The 17,340-nt window shown below is 47.0% G+C and overlaps 9 protein-coding genes across 9 annotated transcripts; 3 read left to right on the top strand and 6 right to left on the bottom strand.

Moving 5' to 3' along the window:
• Positions 1 to 62: 62 nt before the first annotated feature.
• N7519_011373 (uncharacterized protein) lies at positions 63 to 922 on the bottom strand (the record flags this gene model as incomplete). The annotated part of the gene is made up of 2 exons (XM_057298146.1): positions 63 to 682; positions 757 to 922. The coding sequence occupies 2 exons, from the start codon at positions 920 to 922 to the stop codon at positions 63 to 65; spliced, it is 786 nt and encodes a 261-aa protein (XP_057146028.1).
• Positions 923 to 1,228: 306 nt separating this feature from the next.
• N7519_011372 (uncharacterized protein) lies at positions 1,229 to 1,872 on the top strand (the record flags this gene model as incomplete). Its single annotated transcript, XM_057298145.1, has 3 exons — positions 1,229 to 1,238; positions 1,369 to 1,656; positions 1,736 to 1,872. The coding sequence occupies 3 exons, from the start codon at positions 1,229 to 1,231 to the stop codon at positions 1,870 to 1,872; spliced, it is 435 nt and encodes a 144-aa protein (XP_057146027.1).
• Positions 1,873 to 3,935: 2,063 nt separating this feature from the next.
• N7519_011371 (uncharacterized protein) lies at positions 3,936 to 4,627 on the bottom strand (the record flags this gene model as incomplete). The annotated part of the gene is made up of 2 exons (XM_057298144.1): positions 3,936 to 4,417; positions 4,468 to 4,627. The coding sequence occupies 2 exons, from the start codon at positions 4,625 to 4,627 to the stop codon at positions 3,936 to 3,938; spliced, it is 642 nt and encodes a 213-aa protein (XP_057146026.1).
• Positions 4,628 to 5,969: 1,342 nt separating this feature from the next.
• N7519_011370 (uncharacterized protein) lies at positions 5,970 to 6,825 on the top strand (the record flags this gene model as incomplete). Its single annotated transcript, XM_057298143.1, has 3 exons — positions 5,970 to 6,162; positions 6,269 to 6,559; positions 6,659 to 6,825. The coding sequence occupies 3 exons, from the start codon at positions 5,970 to 5,972 to the stop codon at positions 6,823 to 6,825; spliced, it is 651 nt and encodes a 216-aa protein (XP_057146025.1).
• Positions 6,826 to 7,720: 895 nt separating this feature from the next.
• On the top strand, positions 7,721 to 8,538 carry N7519_011369 (uncharacterized protein; the record flags this gene model as incomplete). The annotated part of the gene is made up of 4 exons (XM_057298142.1): positions 7,721 to 7,917; positions 7,954 to 8,071; positions 8,145 to 8,409; positions 8,468 to 8,538. The coding sequence occupies 4 exons, from the start codon at positions 7,721 to 7,723 to the stop codon at positions 8,536 to 8,538; spliced, it is 651 nt and encodes a 216-aa protein (XP_057146024.1).
• A 273-nt stretch (positions 8,539 to 8,811) lies between these two features.
• On the bottom strand, positions 8,812 to 10,587 carry N7519_011368 (MFS transporter; the record flags this gene model as incomplete). The annotated part of the gene is made up of 5 exons (XM_057298141.1): positions 8,812 to 8,993; positions 9,053 to 9,873; positions 9,932 to 10,207; positions 10,262 to 10,341; positions 10,414 to 10,587. 5 exons carry the CDS (start codon positions 10,585 to 10,587, stop codon positions 8,812 to 8,814), a joined length of 1,533 nt encoding a protein of 510 aa, XP_057146023.1.
• A 1,639-nt stretch (positions 10,588 to 12,226) lies between these two features.
• On the bottom strand, positions 12,227 to 12,412 carry N7519_011367 (uncharacterized protein; the record flags this gene model as incomplete). The annotated part of the gene is made up of 1 exon (XM_057298140.1): positions 12,227 to 12,412. One exon carries the CDS (start codon positions 12,410 to 12,412, stop codon positions 12,227 to 12,229), a length of 186 nt encoding a protein of 61 aa, XP_057146022.1.
• Positions 12,413 to 12,727: 315 nt separating this feature from the next.
• On the bottom strand, positions 12,728 to 14,449 carry N7519_011366 (uncharacterized protein; the record flags this gene model as incomplete). The annotated part of the gene is made up of 1 exon (XM_057298139.1): positions 12,728 to 14,449. The coding sequence occupies one exon, from the start codon at positions 14,447 to 14,449 to the stop codon at positions 12,728 to 12,730; it is 1,722 nt and encodes a 573-aa protein (XP_057146021.1).
• A 1,761-nt stretch (positions 14,450 to 16,210) lies between these two features.
• On the bottom strand, positions 16,211 to 16,708 carry N7519_011365 (uncharacterized protein; the record flags this gene model as incomplete). The annotated part of the gene is made up of 1 exon (XM_057298138.1): positions 16,211 to 16,708. The coding sequence occupies one exon, from the start codon at positions 16,706 to 16,708 to the stop codon at positions 16,211 to 16,213; it is 498 nt and encodes a 165-aa protein (XP_057146020.1).
• Positions 16,709 to 17,340: the final 632 nt, after the last annotated feature.

Genomic DNA, 17,340 nt, shown 5'->3' with positions numbered 1-17,340 from the left:
AAATAATTGACATGACATGTATTTACAATAGATTCCATAATCTTGTGGAGAAAAACCAGTTATCACCAACGTGTGCCCAAGAGTTTATGTTTGTACGTCCTCTTTGGAATGTAAATTTCCACATTATAGAACCCCTTCGTCTTTGACCATATCCGATCAACCTCATACTCGCTAGGCACGGTGACCTTCTTGTCAAACTGCGCCGTAGTTGGAGCAACGGCGCTGTCCCCTTTTCGCACGGCTTTCACTTCTTCCAGCGAGTCCATGGTTTCACTTCCCAGCGCATCCCGAAGCATATCACCGTTCCACCCCATCCACTCGATCAAAATCCTCCATGAATTTGCCGTCGTGGATATTACTACGCCTGCGCCGCGCAAATTAGAGAGGACCGTCCCGTTGCGCACCTCGCGCCGGTCCGTGAACTCTGTCGTGCAAGTCAAGGCAAAATTGGGATAGCTCGGCTGAAGGCTACACGAGAGGACGAGAAGCTCTCCGCGCTTGTCCGTCATCGGCTTGAGCTCGGTGAAGGTAAGCTCTTGCGGCGGCAGCGCAGGGCGAGTTTCCGGCGGTAGCTGCACGACGCTTGCCTTCCAGTCTTTGAAGTTTTTGCGCGCAGCCCTGGGTGATTTCAGCTTTTCGTAAAGAAGCGGATAATGCGCTTTATAGCATGAATATGACGATGCTGGATATCATGAGCGTGAGTGTGAGCTGTGCGATTCTCTCTCAAAACGGGAGCCAAACAAGCGCACTACAGACCTGTGACTGACTTTGAGGACCAAGAATAGTTTATCCCGCTTCCATAGCGTGACTCACTGCGACTGGATGTGTAGTGTCCTGTCCGTTCCTCTACGCGCTTGAAGTACCGTACCCCCCAAGGGGTCGGAAAAGAGGTCTGCTTCACAGAATATGAGGTCTGACTCATCTGAATGTACACAACAATATTCAATGAAAAAAGGGGAGAGATTGGGGGGAGGGGGAACCTAGTTCGTATTCATACAGCAGATCCCTGCAGATGTAAATGAATCCGAGAAGGGCACCGCACAGACGTAGCGTGATAGTCAGGCTGTGCTCTTGGCACACCCTAAAGCAAACACTATTTATCCTTCAAAAATTGAGGCAGTGCATAGTGCGAGTGCGAGTATAAGTATAAGAGCCGCAAGTAGTCCTTCAGGTCTCACTTGTGCAGTGCAGAACATTATTCCTCGTCAAGGCTCGCCCGTCAGTCAACATGGATCCAGGTTCGACACGTGGATTTTTCCCCTAGGCCTGTCTTGGGCTAACCAGATGTTAGAGTACCCCCTAGTTGCCAATGGTATGTCATCGCAAGGTTCTGTCTTTGGCAGTCATCAGATGCTTATTGTTCCTGAGTGGCAATCCACCTTGCACTCTCGGTGCTGGACCTGGGGATAAGTGCAGCTGCTGGAGCGGCTGCAGCAGCCACAGGCGCCCACGTTAACGGGAACGCGACCACGGCCCAAATACTACGCCTTGGTGCTCTTGGAGGCTTGATCAAGTCTGGCATCCTCAATGCAGCCGCTTTATTGGGTCTGACTTCGAACAACATCTTTCTCCATGTGCTGATTGCGTTTGCCGGCTCTTCCTTTGGGTCAGCAGTCCTTGCTACCTCGATCGTAGCCATGAAATCACTAGGAGATGGTAAGGTTGCCGACTATCAATTCGTAACTTGTGCACATGCAATAATATGTTCCTGCTGATTTGGGTAAATTGTCTCCAGTACCAGATGAGTTGCTTATAGCCGCCGTCGCTGCCGGGGCTCCTCTGACAGCAGGCACAGCGGCACTGCATGCTTCTGGTATGTATGATCCTCATTTCTCCGAACACTCTCGCAGCACCCAGCTGTTGACACAATAACTCGATCAGGGCCAGTGGCTTCAATACAAGCAGTAGGCTGGGATGCACTGAGCGGTTACACATTCGCACGTGTTGCCCAGAACTACAGTAAGCACCCCCGAGAAACGAATTTCATCTTATCTGCCTTTTCCTTTTTCTTTTTTTTTCTTTCTTTTTTTTTTTCAAATCAGCAACGAGTGCTTCGCTCAGAAAGGACGTAATAGGTTTCCATGTCTGCGAGTACAAATCCGCAGCAGCTGCGGGAGCAGTTTTTGGAGTGTTGGTCTGGTTCATGAAGCTGCCACTGTCGTTTTACTATGAGGCCCGGCAAAAAACACGCGAGGCGAGTAGGCAGGAACCTACATCATGGTATTCGTCCTATGAGACTACCACGCACATTTGGTAGGTAGAGTAACGCTGGTTACTTACTTACCTACCTAGCCTAGCTCTTATCTTCCTTACCCGTTTATATGAGCGGTGACAGAAGAAAAAGCATGGTGGAAACTTGCCTGAAGACATGTCTATCTATATTCCGAACTCTTCTCATATAACAGCGATTCTCTGGAACGAGATAAACTTTATTTTTCAATTTTGATTGAATCTCCCGGACTGGGATTCCTTTACCTGATGTATGATTGCTGTACTTAAATTGGAAGAAATCTGTTGTTTTCTCCCCAAGCTTTCATTACATCTGATACCTATGAGATCGCCCGACAAAAACCAAAAAATAAGAAAGGAGCTAGCTAGAGCCTGATCACAGCAGACAGGCTTTTGTATCAAGAATTCATATCAGGGGCAGTTCCCTGCTCCAGACAAATAGCGATAATTGGTTGGAACCCGAATCTCATCACCATAGAAACGACAGATGTCCTGCGAAATTTCGCAAACAGACTTGCCCCATTCTCTACAAGGAATCGAAATTTAGTAGCCTTTTCATATCACAATGCTTTCATTAAGGCCTAGCTTTGCGCTCCCGCGTCTGCACCGTACTGGATCAGTATCCCAATCAGACAATAGCTGTCCTCCCCGACAAACCGCTAGTAGGATTGGTGACTGTGACCATACTTATCTTCCCGCTTGTGCATTTTTGGATAGGGAAGCCACCCAATTGGATCGGCTCCGTTTTCAGAATAATAGTTCAGCGGTGCTGCTTAAACGGTCTTAATTGGAAATACATAGGCGTTTAGGCCCGACTATATATGATTTTGGGGCATTTTCACCTGTATTTTATTTCCGAGGATTTCGATGTATGATGTCGGATACTCACGAAAATCATCCGAGGCATAGTCGGTATCAGGCAAAATGCACCTGTACTTTTTATACGCCATCATCCCTATGCCACATTAGCGAAAAAAATCTTAAGGTACAACAAAAAGAGTGTCATCAGATGGATTTTCGGTTGCCGGCGCTGGCGTCGCTATGGCAACATTGGAAGTCACGTGCTTGGGTTTTACGCTTATGTAATATTTATCAAGAACCCGTGGTCGCTTGAGAAGTTGTGACAGACTAACAACTGAACCGCCGGCAAGGCTTAAAGACAACTACTAGAATAGACGGCCACACAGGCCTACGAATCGGTTTCAACTGACTAACGAGATAGTATTAACTTCTAGCTGGGTAACGGTGGGAGAGAGCCGGCTTATACTTCCCGGATTGCTGCCACAGAATACCGCCTTCAGTCCCGGATCAATCCTGGGCTACAAATCTCCACCGCTGCCACCTGAGGTCCCGAAGTCCAGGTAGGCGGGCCGGCTCTCGCCTTAGTCCGCCCGCAACTTTAACTTAAAATCACCACGTCCCCTACGAAATTATCTTTTCCCTCCAAATATCTCTTATTAAGGAGTCCAATTAGCGCCACTTATACAGGTATAGGTCGATACGTTTAACACCATTTCCTTCTAGTTCAGCAGATAGGTTTTCCCTGGGGATACAAAGAGCACTTCTAGGAGATGGGATTCCGCCATACTAGTAGAAGTAGAAATCAACAGGATATGTGTCGGTGAAATAAGAAGAGAATTGAAAATAGAATAGGCAGAAATAGGTTAGGTCACAGGATGTCTCATTTCACATTCAATCTCGTAACTTTAGGTAACACGCTCGATGAAATGTTTAGGGCTAATTCCGTCCACATATGGCACAGCTCCCTGATAAAACGACGTAATACCGACGATCTGATTGCAACCTGGGCCCACATTCGGGTTGTCCCCGTAATGATGGTCAAACCAAAGTCCTTTATACCCATTTCTGTCTTCTCCATATTCTTTCAGATAGTCGATAACAGAGGAATGTTTGCAAATATGATAGTTCCACCTCCAGCCAGCGGGCGCTAGTGATACACCGGTATTGCAATGAATCTTCCATTTACTGGAAGTGCCATCGGTGTTGGTTGTTTCAAACACCTCACCAGAATACTTTGGGCAAATTGTGTTGAAATCCGCTTTGGCCAACGCTCCGGTTATTCCAGTTGGCTGGGTTCCAGTCTGGGTTCCAGTTTGGGTTCCGGTTTTGGTACCAGTGATCGGCGGGCCTGGAGATGGCCCACCTGCCACCTTACACTGCCACTCCTCTTTGATGATATTAACAGATTGGTCGTGTGTAAGCGAAGGTAAGACTCACCACCAACCATACCACAATCTAGCTTCCATTGGTCCATTACAACCGTCTTAGGAAGACAATTTCCCACCTCGTCGCAAACACCACCCGCTGAAACGCACGTTGGATAGGTGAGGAAAGCCAGCGCGGCCACGCCTAGAATTTGAGGAGTTGCTAAATGCATGATTTAACAATTGACGCAAGTCTGATTGCAGAATATAAGAAAAATGAAATGAGGTTGATGTTCTTCAAGAAGTATAGAGATCTTCAAATTTATAATGTTTGCTGCTGATAGCTCTCAATGCAACCAGCAAGTGAATTTCGTGGAAGGTTACATTAGCCACTTCATGGTTCTCTCCGATCTGTTGTAGCATATTGAATCATCATCCTAATGTTCAGGGCAAAACACTACTAGCCCAGAAGTTTAATCTATCGTTTGCTTGGTTGTGCAACTAAATGAGGAAAATAGAAGATGTCATTTGGTGAATATCCCACAATGTCTATGAAACCAGTCGTGTAGATATCATTAATCCAACAACTTCAAGGAAAAAGTGCTGTTTAATCTAGACTCTGGGAGCTGCTTATTGCTCTTAGACTAAGCACACCGTTCCTAAGGTCTGGGTTACATTTGCTCCAGAGCTCTGTATGTAGTTATGACTTCATGTCGGGCTCTACGGTGTAGGGACCAAAGAAGCAGAGAGGAGAGAGTTGTATTGGGAAAGGGGGAAGCAAGCTCCCAACAACTATCTAGCCAACGAGGGTTCTTGGATAAAACATCCAGGAATTCATAACACTTCATAAATAAGTAGTATCTAAGATAATGACGTGCTGAACAGAGTATTCGCACTCTTTTATGACGTACAGCACTTTATATCCTAGGAATTGGAAAAAGTAAACATTTGTGCAATAGCCACACTGAACATGTCAAGATGGTTACAGCAAAATTGACTGTAATATATTCAGGGTAACAATATCATACAAAAGCTTGTATTGATCTAGAAGTTCTCTAACCTCGGCTTTTGCCGTAAAGAGGAGTAATACACTCCTGTTGTTATGTTCGTCAAGCCTGCGTTGATGTCACCACTATAACACCGTCAACTCATCAATACTAATTGATGATACGTTAAGCGGTAGCTTGGAGGAACAGAAAGGTCTAGTAAAAATATTCCTGTAGTATTCCCAGTGGTGTAACCATACAACAAAAATAAAACTCAAATAATAGGATAACTTACTTTACGCAAAGAACTGGATAGTGACATAACCACTCTCTTAGGGCACTAAGTGTACAGACAAGCTAGTCTTGTTTCCAAAGGAGCACATGTATGTGTGTGCCAATCTATTAACGCCTGTGCTCGGCTCACATACATAGGGAGTTATTAGTATAAAAAGCAGGTCATCTACCCCCCCCGCCCCCCTAACGGTCCTCTATCAGCTCATAAACAATTATCTTCTGAACTCGGCGGTACTTGCGAAAATGGTATCTTTATACACTATTCTTCTCTTGGGCAGCCTTGCTAGCTTACAACATGTGCTGGCAAATACGGTTCCCAGCCTTACACAAGAAGCAGATTGCACCACTATTATCAACTGCAAAACAACTTCAACTACAACTACAACTTCAACGTCGACGTCGACGTCGACGTCAAAAACCACTACAACAATTACACCCACCGAATGCCCGTCATGCACTCCATGCCCTTCATGCGCAACACCGACAAGGTAATGCAGTACTACCGCTTGATATGATCAAATACCTTTAGTCTAACAGCATGGTAAAGCAGCACCGCGACAGAGACTGGAATTTCACCATCACAAACCTGTTTAGCTACGGTTCAAGATTGGACGTCCTTTAAGCTTGAGTGGACGGAGAAGTCCAAGAAACCTAAAAACCCGGAGTCCTACGTGTTGACCCCGTCATTTGATTCCCCGACTATCCTAACCATCACTGGTGACCAGCACGTATATGAGCAGTTTACAGTCTATCTGGTCAACACTCTCCTTGGAAAAACCTCTGACATTCCGTCTTCTCTAAGCCTGGGAGAAGATGACTGTGGCAAAGATGCGAACGAATGCATGAAGAAAGGATGGTCCCATGGCACATTCAAAATCCCAGAAGGTAGGTCAGATGCGACTTTGATCGCGAGCTGCTATTTTCCATTAGAGGCATAACTCTCAAAAGTCCTGGACATTGGCTAATTACATGTCCGCTAAACAGGACAGCAAACTATTCTCATCTCATGGGAGAACTCAGGGCGAAGACCTGATGTCCAGCAGACCTGGAATCACGGTACTGGCCAGTATAGGTTTGATAAGGCCGTTCCGTGTGAACAGGAAAATGACGAGCAGAAGAACCAGGAGAAGCTCAAAGCTATGGGTAAATAAGCGAGGCTACTCATGGAAAAGGACAGAAGGTGGATATGTGTGTTCAGGAGGCGGGCATAAGGTCAGTGATGAAGAATTGGCGAACTTCTCGCGTTGAAATTCTTAGGAAATTAAACGTGAAGAGACGAATAACAACCATGTTCAAACATGCGTCTTTTTTTAATAAGGGAGACACTGTTGGCACATCGATTTTGCAATTGGTATAGTCAAATCTAGTTAGGATAGGTCTATCTTAGTATTCTGTTTCTAATACGAGTGCTATTTGCTATACTATCCTTTTAGTAAAAAGCACAATCCCTAAACTTCCTTAGCTGTATAGTACTTTGTAAAGAATACTTGCCTGGCTAGTCCTGTTGGTTAGGCGAGTCGAACAATGGGGGGAAATGAATGGTATTCCTTGTGCAGACAATAATTCTTGCTAAGACCAAGTCCTTAAGAGGGAGGCATTTTCGTACCTCCTCGCCCCTAAATCGTATATATCACGATAATATATTAATCTAGCTTCTGAGCCCCTTTTAGGTACTTAGGACAATTATATAAGTGTCCCTCGGTAAATAATAAAGCAACTCGGTATAAAGAAGTCAAATATATATCTAGATCCTTAGTCCTATCTCTATAATGTCTTTCCCTTCACATCAGCTCGCTTGTCTGGCCAGCTCGCTTATAGAATACGTTAGAACAATGTACCTAAGAAGACCTCTGATGCTCGGTTCGTCTCGGTTCGCGATGACTCGGTTACGCCACTGTTTAGCCAATTGGGAAGGCGGAGAGCAATTCAATATTCACTCTATATTTCTTGGCGTTAACGAGCATTTCACCAAATGCTGCTGAGGTCGGCCCTGGGGATATTTTTGGACTGTCTGAAATTCTATGCCTCAGTACCGCACTTCCAACTATGGCCGACGAAACAGAAACCCGGTGGACAACTTCCTCGGGCGATGCTCCTCCCGGCCACGAGAACACCGCCTTTGAATCTCAACCAGACTCAATGCCCCCTGTGATTAGGGGTTGGCACGCCCGACCAGCCCCCTGGCAGATGCAATTCGGCCCCCCCAGGAAGGCCAACCCCTGGTCAAACCGCCAGTCCAACTGGTCGAATTGCTAGTCCAAATGCTAGGAAATTACTAGCAGAACTTCACCCCTTACCACCGAGGATGATCTCAATCTACTCCGCATTGCCGTTGACTTTAAAGATCGGTTTACTACCATGAAGGGTAATTACGTTCTTTATGAGGCGATTGCAAAAGTATGGAGGGCCGATACTGGGCGCAAAATCAGTCATCAAACGGTTCATAAGCACGTCACTGATAGGCTAAAAGGAGCATTCCGCTATACTTGCTGTACCGGAAACTAGCCGTCCTAAAAGGAACGCTACCGAAGATTCTATTTTTGAGTATGCCGGCAAGATATACGAAGCGCTACAAGAGCATTCAGTAGCAGAGGCACGACGAAAGGATCTCGTTGCTCGTGCAGTTACTAAGGCTCAGACACATACCGACTCTGTGCGGGATGATAGAGCCGATGAATTAGTGCAACGAGCAAGGGACAAAAGGCCTAGAAGTCCGGAAAATTCTCCGCGGGAAGGTATGTTGGAAGTAACATATTTATGTTCCAAGGTTATATTTTTCTGATTATAATATAGAAAATGAGCGTCCAAAAGCCCGGCCACGAAGGCTACCTCCCTCGCCATCTCCTTCGTCGCCATCACTATAACTACAAACAGAAATGGCGTTGTTTCTTAGTCTGGTCAATACTCGAGAAGCTCTTGAGGCCTCAACCGGGGCTAAAAAGGAAGATATCACCAGGCTTGAAGCTCGAATTGATAGCATGGCTGCTACTATGGAAGGGATGATGGTTTTGCTCAGAACCCTTACGCAGAGGCTGTCAAGACCTAATTAACCTCTACTTTTGTATAAGCGAAATGCATTGAAAATCATTAGTGTACTGAAATTGGTATCCGTAATTATAAACGCCCGTAAATCTCGCTCATGATTGCATCTGACTCTTAGGAACTGGACGGATCCAGGAGACGGCCATATTAGCCGCCAAACATATAGCACCGATGATCCACATCGATCGCTCGTAACTTGACCCGTTGTATCTGAAGATGATAGCAAAGATGATCCCCCCGAGATTACCGAAGCCACCAACAATCCCAGAGACAATACCTAGTGACAAGATGTTAGCTTCAAAATGCGATTTAGAGAGTAAAAAAGGGGCCACATACCATTAGCAGAAGGGTGAACATGAGGCACAAGAGCAAAGTTGGCACCATTAGATGCTTCAAGGAAGAAAGCCATCCCTGCGACGAGACCGAACATAGCCGCCTCGGTGGACGGGTTCGATAATCCGATCGCAAGCTGGAAGGCTCCCATCGCAACACCCAAAAAGGTGATCAGAAGCTTTTTAGACCAGACCTTGTCTGTGTAACGGTAAACCAAGTCTCCGAATAGACCACCTGCCGGTCGGAAGACGACGTTCAACAGGCCGAACATGGCAGCCCACTGTCCTGATTTTGTTTGCCCCATGTGTGGGAAGTTCTTTGTGTAGTAGGATCCCAGGATCGAGTTGATTGCTAGCTCTGCGCCGAATGAGCAGGCGTATGGGATTGCCAGAGCCATGGTGGACAGACTCAGGGCCACGCTCAGTGCTTCGCGGCGAGTTGGGGACACGACTGTCTCTTGTTTGAAGATGTCCATCTGGCCCATTGTTGATGCATCGGCATCTAGGACCCGTGGTGACTGGGCGCCTTTCTTTTCGATGTCGGTTGTAGCGGCGTTGTAGGGGGTCGTCATTCCGCTAGAGAAAGTGCCGGTGTTGACGTCGACGATGTTGCCGTCGGCGACCACGGTGGTGTTGTTTGACTCTTTCGCCCAGAGGTGTCTCTCAGACCACTTTCCAGTTGGCGTATCCTCGCAGAGGAACAACATGCCTAAGGCAATAGTGGTGATGATGATGAAAGGAACGACGTAGGCGACACGCCATGCTTTGTGAGAAGGGAGACCGCGGGAGTGGACGAGAGAGTCGTAGATGGCGGGCATCAAAAAGCTAGATTGATTCTGTTAGTATATTCATAGGATGGAAAGAAGAAAAGGGAGACACTCACTATGTGATTCCTCCACCTGCATTACCCCAGCCTCCAGCGAGGGAATTGGCAGTACCGACAATACTTTTGTCGAAGAAGCCAGTGCACCAGACCTGGCATGGGACGAAAGTTCCTCCCAGAATTCCAACGAAAAATCGTAAGGCTATCAGACCTTTGGGGCCCGTGACCAGACCGGCCATGGCTGTAGGAATGGCCCCGCATAGGAGTAGCCCCACGAAGACCAAGCGTGGGCCATAGCGATCACAGAGTGGCCCTGCAATAAATCGGACGAGTAGTCTGTAGCGGTCAGAGAGATATTCCTTCGATCGGGTTCCATCCTCTGGTACTTACGTTGCCAAAAGTGCGACGATGTTTGAGTTGGCGACATCTTCTTGAGTCATATTCAAGTCTTTTTTGATGGTCACGCTCAACTAGAAAAGGTGGGATTAGAGATTTTATTCTTTCCGTGTATCAAACTCGTTGCAATTGTATCATGAACTTACCAGCGGTGGAAAGGCGTACCATGATAGGAATGCCACCATGAAACCAAGCCATGAGAAGAAGAACACCCGTCCATATTGATCGAAAGGGTTTAATGCGGGAATGGATTTGGCTTTGCGAGTACTTGGGTTGATTTCCGGTGATAGAAAGAGGTGTTTAACGAAGTTTGTTGCCATTTTGGCAGGCTCTTTGTACAATCGAGCGTTGAGGTAGAGGTAGGCCCAGGATCTGATATTCTATAAAAAGGCTCAGATAACTTGATATAGTCTTGTTAATTAAATGTAAACAAGAGTTATTTGGAGATTTAGAAGAACGATGGAAGTTGGAAAGTTGAATAGACCTTCGTATCTATATAGATGTTTACTATGCTCTGTTGCTGAAGCATATGTTGTATATCTCAGATACATCTTGTCATGACACATGGAACAACAATCAGTCTGATATCCCCGCTGCGTGCCGGATTGTCCAATTAGCGTGGATAGCCGGGTGCTGTCAATTGAAAACGGTTAGTCAAGGGTTATCATCGATTATATCTGAGATCACTGATTTGATACAACGCAAGGACAAGGCTGCAGCAAGGATCATCCGAACCTTGAATGTTAAACTTAACTCCTTTGTCCCAGAGTTCATCCCTAGAACTTCCGCAGTACCCGGCAATGAAATTTTGATAGAGATAAGGTATGCATTAGAACCTATAACGGTCTAGGATGTATACTATGCCCAGAGCCAAGATGGGAGGCGAACAGCGAAGATATGAATCAATCTGCTTCATGTAACTCCGCGGACCTTCAATTGACGATTTAAAGCTTATCGGCGTACCATTATATCGAGTCTGGGGTGGGCCTTTAACTCTACGGTGGCCAAAAATTCATATCGTTGATAAACGTGAGCCTCCTCATTGGACGCCAAGCCTACCGCGATAGGGACCGAAGAACGAACTCAGCCCGGCGGGTCTTTACGTTGAAGCATGTCGATCTGAGCTCCGCGGAAATACTTAAATCTCACTGTTATTCTAGTCAATTGGCTCTGGGTCTCTGGGGATGAACCTCTGTCTAAGATCTAGTATCGTCCCCGGCTTCAGAATTAGGGCTTCTTTTTTTTAGTACAGTAACGCAAGCGCTTCTTAACAATCAGTGTACACGGGTCTTTTTTGCCTCCCTGGGTAATCTTAGTGTGTACCAAGTTCTATGTCCAAAATATACTGAGATAAGAGATTTAGACATTGACTGTGCGAGAAATATTCAAGGAAGGTTTGCACATCCGCTGAATAACCAACATACATATATGGTCTCCATGGATACATACCTACGTACCAATCGACTGGCTGAATGTACAACAATACGCGAGATTAAGATACCAGGTCGGATCTGTTGACTTTGCTAATGTCTGACAGAAAGCTGGCAGTACCACAATTATGGTATTTTTGGTGATATGTAACTATCTCATAAAATGTCACGAAAACAGGGAATTCGAACCAACAATCTGACTAGCAATATGCATCTGTAGTCCCGAGGCTAGTGGGCACTTCAATATAATTGGCCATACTGTTTTGTAAACCTCTATACTGGCTTTGTCCTCTATACATAGTTGAGAGCGCTAAGCCTACCTAATTAGGCTTAGTGCTCTTATATTACAGATGGCTTTTTGGAAGGCTTACCGCCCTCGTGACTTTTATTATCGTCTTAATATTATTGGCTGGACCTTGCTTGCCGCCTTTCCAGAGAAGATTCTGCTGGTTTAAAATATCCTGAGATTATATAATGCAAAACTGGCCCTGGCCCCTGCGGGGGGCTGGGCTCTTACATAACCCCAAGATTACCGGCCCGGGGCCCCGGCGTGGACCCGTCCACGGACCTGTGGGCACCCCAGGGCCCACGCCTTCCAAGGTTGGCTCCGCGCTAACACGCCGCCGATACCATTTGCTCCGTCATCCATTTTGAAGTGGCGTAGCCATACTCCTGATCGCTCCACGACCTTGTCGGCAACTGCGGCGGCGGGCATTTCCCAGTCAGCCAGGACTGTTCGCTAAAGGTTGCGACAATGAAAGAGTCGAAACAGGCACTGGCGGACTGTCCTCCATATCACCGTATCCCGTTGCACTTCCTAACACTGATAACGGAGACAAAGTGGTACCACAAACTAGAACTAGAACCAGCGAGGACGGAAAGATCTCAAGGGCTGGTCAAGCCAACAAGAGCCGAGACGAGGAAACCTCTCACAAAGACTCTTTTTCTTTCTCACTCATATCTCTATCTTCTATGGGCCAATATATTCCACAGTACTGTACATACTATCCAAACTAAATGTGCTTACTCCTTATGCCAGGCTGAGGAACGCCAACAAAATATTATATGTGGAGTTCAATAGAGTCAGTTCGGCATCACTGTATGTCCCATTGAACACCGGAGCAGGGGCCAATTTCCCGGCATCAATTGCCGAGGAGAATACCAGCTGACTGAGGTCGTAAGCAGCGCTGGTTGGGAGGGTACCGTCGATGAAGTAGGTGCGGATGGTCTCTACTAGCCCTAACGATGCAACGCTGATTGTTGTATGGCCTGGGCCTCGTCTGGTCACCAACCGGGACGCGGTAGGAAGTTGACTCTGCAAACGCTTCGCAGAGGCCAACGGAGTCACCGGGTCATTTTCACCATTCACAATCAGAACTGTGGCGTTTCGTTGAGTGAGGATGGAGTTTGCGTTGCTGAGTTTCGAGGCTCCCAAGTTCGGGATTCTCGGGCGGATGTCCGGAAAGTTGCGGCAGAAGGAGAGGGGAGTCACATCAGCATTCAGCCAAGGGGTACCCTCGCTGAGAGAAACTTTGAGTACTAGCGCAGCGACCTCCGCCAATGTGATGCCACTTGACGGCGCATTGTCTACACATTGCAGAGGCCATTCGGCTAGAGACCCGGTGTCTGGCGCACTGGGATTGCCTGGCGGGCTGGCAGCAGTTGCATTGAGGATGGCGACCATTGGAGTCGCATCTCCTTGCTCAAGGGCGCTGATAACGGAGGAGATAAGGGGCCAAGTGGTCGGCACTCGGGAAAAGGACCACATGAATGAGCTGAAGATGCCAACAGTGATGGAGAACCCTTGCGAGACCGCAATGGGATGTTCATAGAGTGAGTCTTGTAAATTAGCAAGTCGTGTGGTCAGGTCGGCAGTCACCTTTGCGGGAGGGACACTAAGAGCACAGCCAGCTGCGCCGGCTTGTTCGCAAAACGACACCATATCGTTGATAGCATCCCGCACGGAGAGTTGGTCATTGGGAAGCTGGGCGACATAGGTCTCAGCATTGGCTGTAGCATCAAAGACGCCATCCAGGACGATCTTTCCCGCCCTCTCCGGGTAGGTCTGAATAAATTCTACCCCAAAGATGGTCCCGTAAGAGAGACCCCAGTAGTTCAAAGGGGCATCTTTGCCGTCCAATTCATCGACAATAGCCGCCATGTCACGAACGACGTAAGCCGCGCTAGACGTGTACAAAGCTGTCGAATTGTAAGAAGCACATGCGGCGGCAAGTGGTGCAGTCTTACTGTCAAACTCCTGCATCGCAGCGTTGTAAGAGGGCATGTAGGATTGGTTGCTGAATTGGCCGTATGCCACCTCTGCCGCGGATGGAAGCTCGTTGGACGCTTTGTACTCCTCTCCCGCACTAGCAAAACATTGCAGGACAGGTTGAGCAGAGCCCACGCCGCGTGGGTCCCACCCAATTATATCGTAAGACCCTCCGGTGATATTCGAGATTGCCTTCCCAGCGCCGTTCAGGACGAAGGAGGCACCGGACGCACCAGGGCCACCAGGATTCGTGAGAAGCGAGCCTTTGTGCTGGGATGTGGCTACCGTGGCCTTGTATCGAACAAGCGGAATAGAGGCAGACCTCTGATCTGACGGCTCGGCATACTCAAGCGGCACTCGGAGGGTTGCGCAATCCAACGCTGGATTTGAAGAACAGGGTGACCATTGAAGACTGGCAAAAGCGGTAGATGCCGACAGGCATCCAGCAAGAAGTAAGGATTTGACAGATGAGAAAGAGGACATGTTGCGTTCACTGGCCAAGGTAGATTGGGGGGGAAAAAAGGAAAGGAAAAGGAACTGCCGGAAGCACCTCATATCCATTCTCCGTTGGATCCTGCAGTGGGGCGAAGCAGAAGGATGAGACAAGACATTTCTGGATATTTGAGTTTGGCTCTTTCGAGTGAACTCCCTTCGCTCTTCAGGGTATCGTGGCGAGTGAGAGGTGGTAGTTTCCCACTACAAAGGAACTGGATGATTGAGGGACTACCAACTCCATACATTGTATTAAACCAGGTCAATTCGGAATACCCGGTAACGCGCTAATACAGGCGTCTCAGGCTCTAAGACACTCTCAACAACGATCACCAGGATAGTTCTTCAATCAACCCGTTCAATGATTCTCGCAGTACGAGCGCGTACTGCAATCCTGTGATCCATTTCTGCCCAAAGCAACATATACTGGTAGTCATGCAGACCGCTTTCCAAGGTGCTATCCATGGATGGGTCCATGCCCAGGTGGATTAAACTCGGGATGTGTCAGCCGGAATTACACCTGTCCCGTCCCGTCATTTATGTTATTTACTTTTCTTCCATCCAGTCGCACTTTGCAGTAGGCGAGGATGCCTGACTCGAGCTCATGCAGGATAAAGGGGCCGACAAAGCCAGTTGGCATCGGCAACGAATATTGCCTCTGGACGTGCCGTGCCGCCTTGAACCAATTTTGTCGAATCGAAGCGTTGGATCGAGACATCAATTCATATTTTGGAGCTACTATCATGCAACTTCATCAGGTGGTAGAAGCAATGAACTCTTTCAGCCTCCATTGGTCTCCTCTTTCGCTAGAACTTTCTAGGCTTTGTGTCTTTGTTTTCTTTGTTCCATGAAGCAATATAGACGTGAGCTTCATGGAATACAGATACAGTGTGGAATCAGTATGAGAAACAATGTATGTATTCGGGGTGGACGAAGAGGAGAAAGAGAGAGAGAGACAGAGACTATGGGTTCTATCTACATTGTGATGCCTGAGGCATCCAGGCATCCAACAGAGCTCATGGTAGCAGATTGTTAGGTTCCAGTTCCTGGGTTCCGACTTCGAACTGCGAAAGCTATAACACATTGACCTGTAACCAGGGTTTGCGACAAAACAACCAGCTACCTAGTCAAATATTTCAGACCTCACCTGGAAACAAAATACCTCAGACTTCCGTACAAGTGAGCGTAGTGCGAAAAGACCTTGACCACTACTGATATATGTGCCATTGATCGTGGGGGGTGTTCTTCCCTTTTTTACATAGTTCTCCACAAAAATCTGTCACCAATACAATAACACATTGTATCATCTTCATCTCCTCGTCGTCTCCATTTTCCTCATCTAGGTTTCGAACGACTGGATCTGGCGGAGGCGTCTGCTCGTCATATTGGCAAGATCATTACTTGCCATATTCCTCGGGTGCCAGGTTGGGATTGATGCGTTGAGACGGACTGACTAGATATAATTTGAATATGGTGTGAACCCTGCGAGCCATTGCGCTGACCCCATCTACCCTGTATATTCTAACAAAATGATCGTAGTGGAGAGGCTAGTGAAAGATGATCTCAACGAGAAGTAAGAAGAAAGTGATAGTTGATGATATAGGCAGTTAGACACCCCCGGGGTTTAAAGAACAATCTTTGTACCCAACGCTCTTCAGTGGGCAAGTGTCTTGGGGAAAATTCTGTGTCGACAAATCCCATACGGTCCACCACCATTGACTCTCCTCGGTATCTCATCGTTGACCTCAGTCTTCACCGATTCGCCGGCTCGCAGGTGATCAATCGAAAATATTGTTTCATCTGGATATGTTTACCGATCCATGGTGTCAGTTTATCAAACCCTATTATAAACTGCCCATTGGGAACATCATTTTGAATAACCCTCTTAACAATCTCCTTTGTGAAGAAGGGCTCGGCGGCTCTGGCAGTCGAGAATAGAAAGGCGCCGGCTATTCTTTCCAGTGTTTCTTCGTATCCGCCCCTAATCGTCCAGATTGTGTCGGTACTTTCATCCGGTATCGCATCCTGGTCTCCATTTCCCAGAGTTGCACGGCGAGCCACTGTGATGGGTAGGTGGATGCAATTAAAACCTGCACAGATTCTATAATCCGAGAGCCCTCTTGGGAGTTTCTTCGGCGAAATCGTGCGTGAGAACGACCCGGAAATCATGGTTGGGCTAGACGCTCGAGCTGGTCGTCGCTCTGGCCGTAAGCCGCTGACCATCACCCACTTTTCCCTTGCCAACTTCATGCTTGAAAGGCATTGAATGGAATGAAGGGGCGTAACTCACTGGTTGGTGCTCGGAGTGAAAGATATGTAGGATATGGTACCTTGTCTGGTTGGAATGGGGATGCGTATGACTCGTGGAGATGTGCGAGAATGTTGAAGCAAGAAAGAAGATTCGAAGGATCTTAAATAGCAGTTCCTCTACGAAGAGGGAAGGCGCATTTTCACGAGGAAGGTGCGACTGTCACCTCACCTTAACAAGAGGGAACGGTGGAAAGGACGCTCTCCTTTCGTGACTATATATTATATAGTTTCCGGTTCTACAACATAGAGAGCAATTTAGGTAGGACTTAGCAGCATCCTTGATAACTCATATAAATAAGAGAGATAGCTCGGAAAATAGAGTGTAAGAACCTATACAGAGCTTAAGTGAGAAGTGAGAAGTGAGAAGAAAAAATAAGAACAATTTCATAGTAAGGCAAGTTAAAAGGGCGAGATTAAAAGAGATATTTAACAATATATACTAGCTTCTTTGACAATGTTTACAAAAGATATGATCTTCCATCGCTTTGAGGCGAGAAAACAAAGAAATGTAAATCACATACATTCTAAAGTGAACTCATAAGGTCATTAATTATCTCCCATACGCCAACCTG

The sequence above is a fragment of the Penicillium mononematosum genome (assembly GCF_028829835.1).
Source record: "Penicillium mononematosum strain IBT 11891 chromosome Unknown utg000005l:1.0-9366267.0:1.0-9372171.0, whole genome shotgun sequence".
NCBI lineage: Eukaryota > Fungi > Ascomycota > Eurotiomycetes > Eurotiales > Aspergillaceae > Penicillium > Penicillium mononematosum.
Note: the sequence above shows the minus strand (reverse complement) of the source record. Positions and strands in the feature narration are given on the sequence as shown.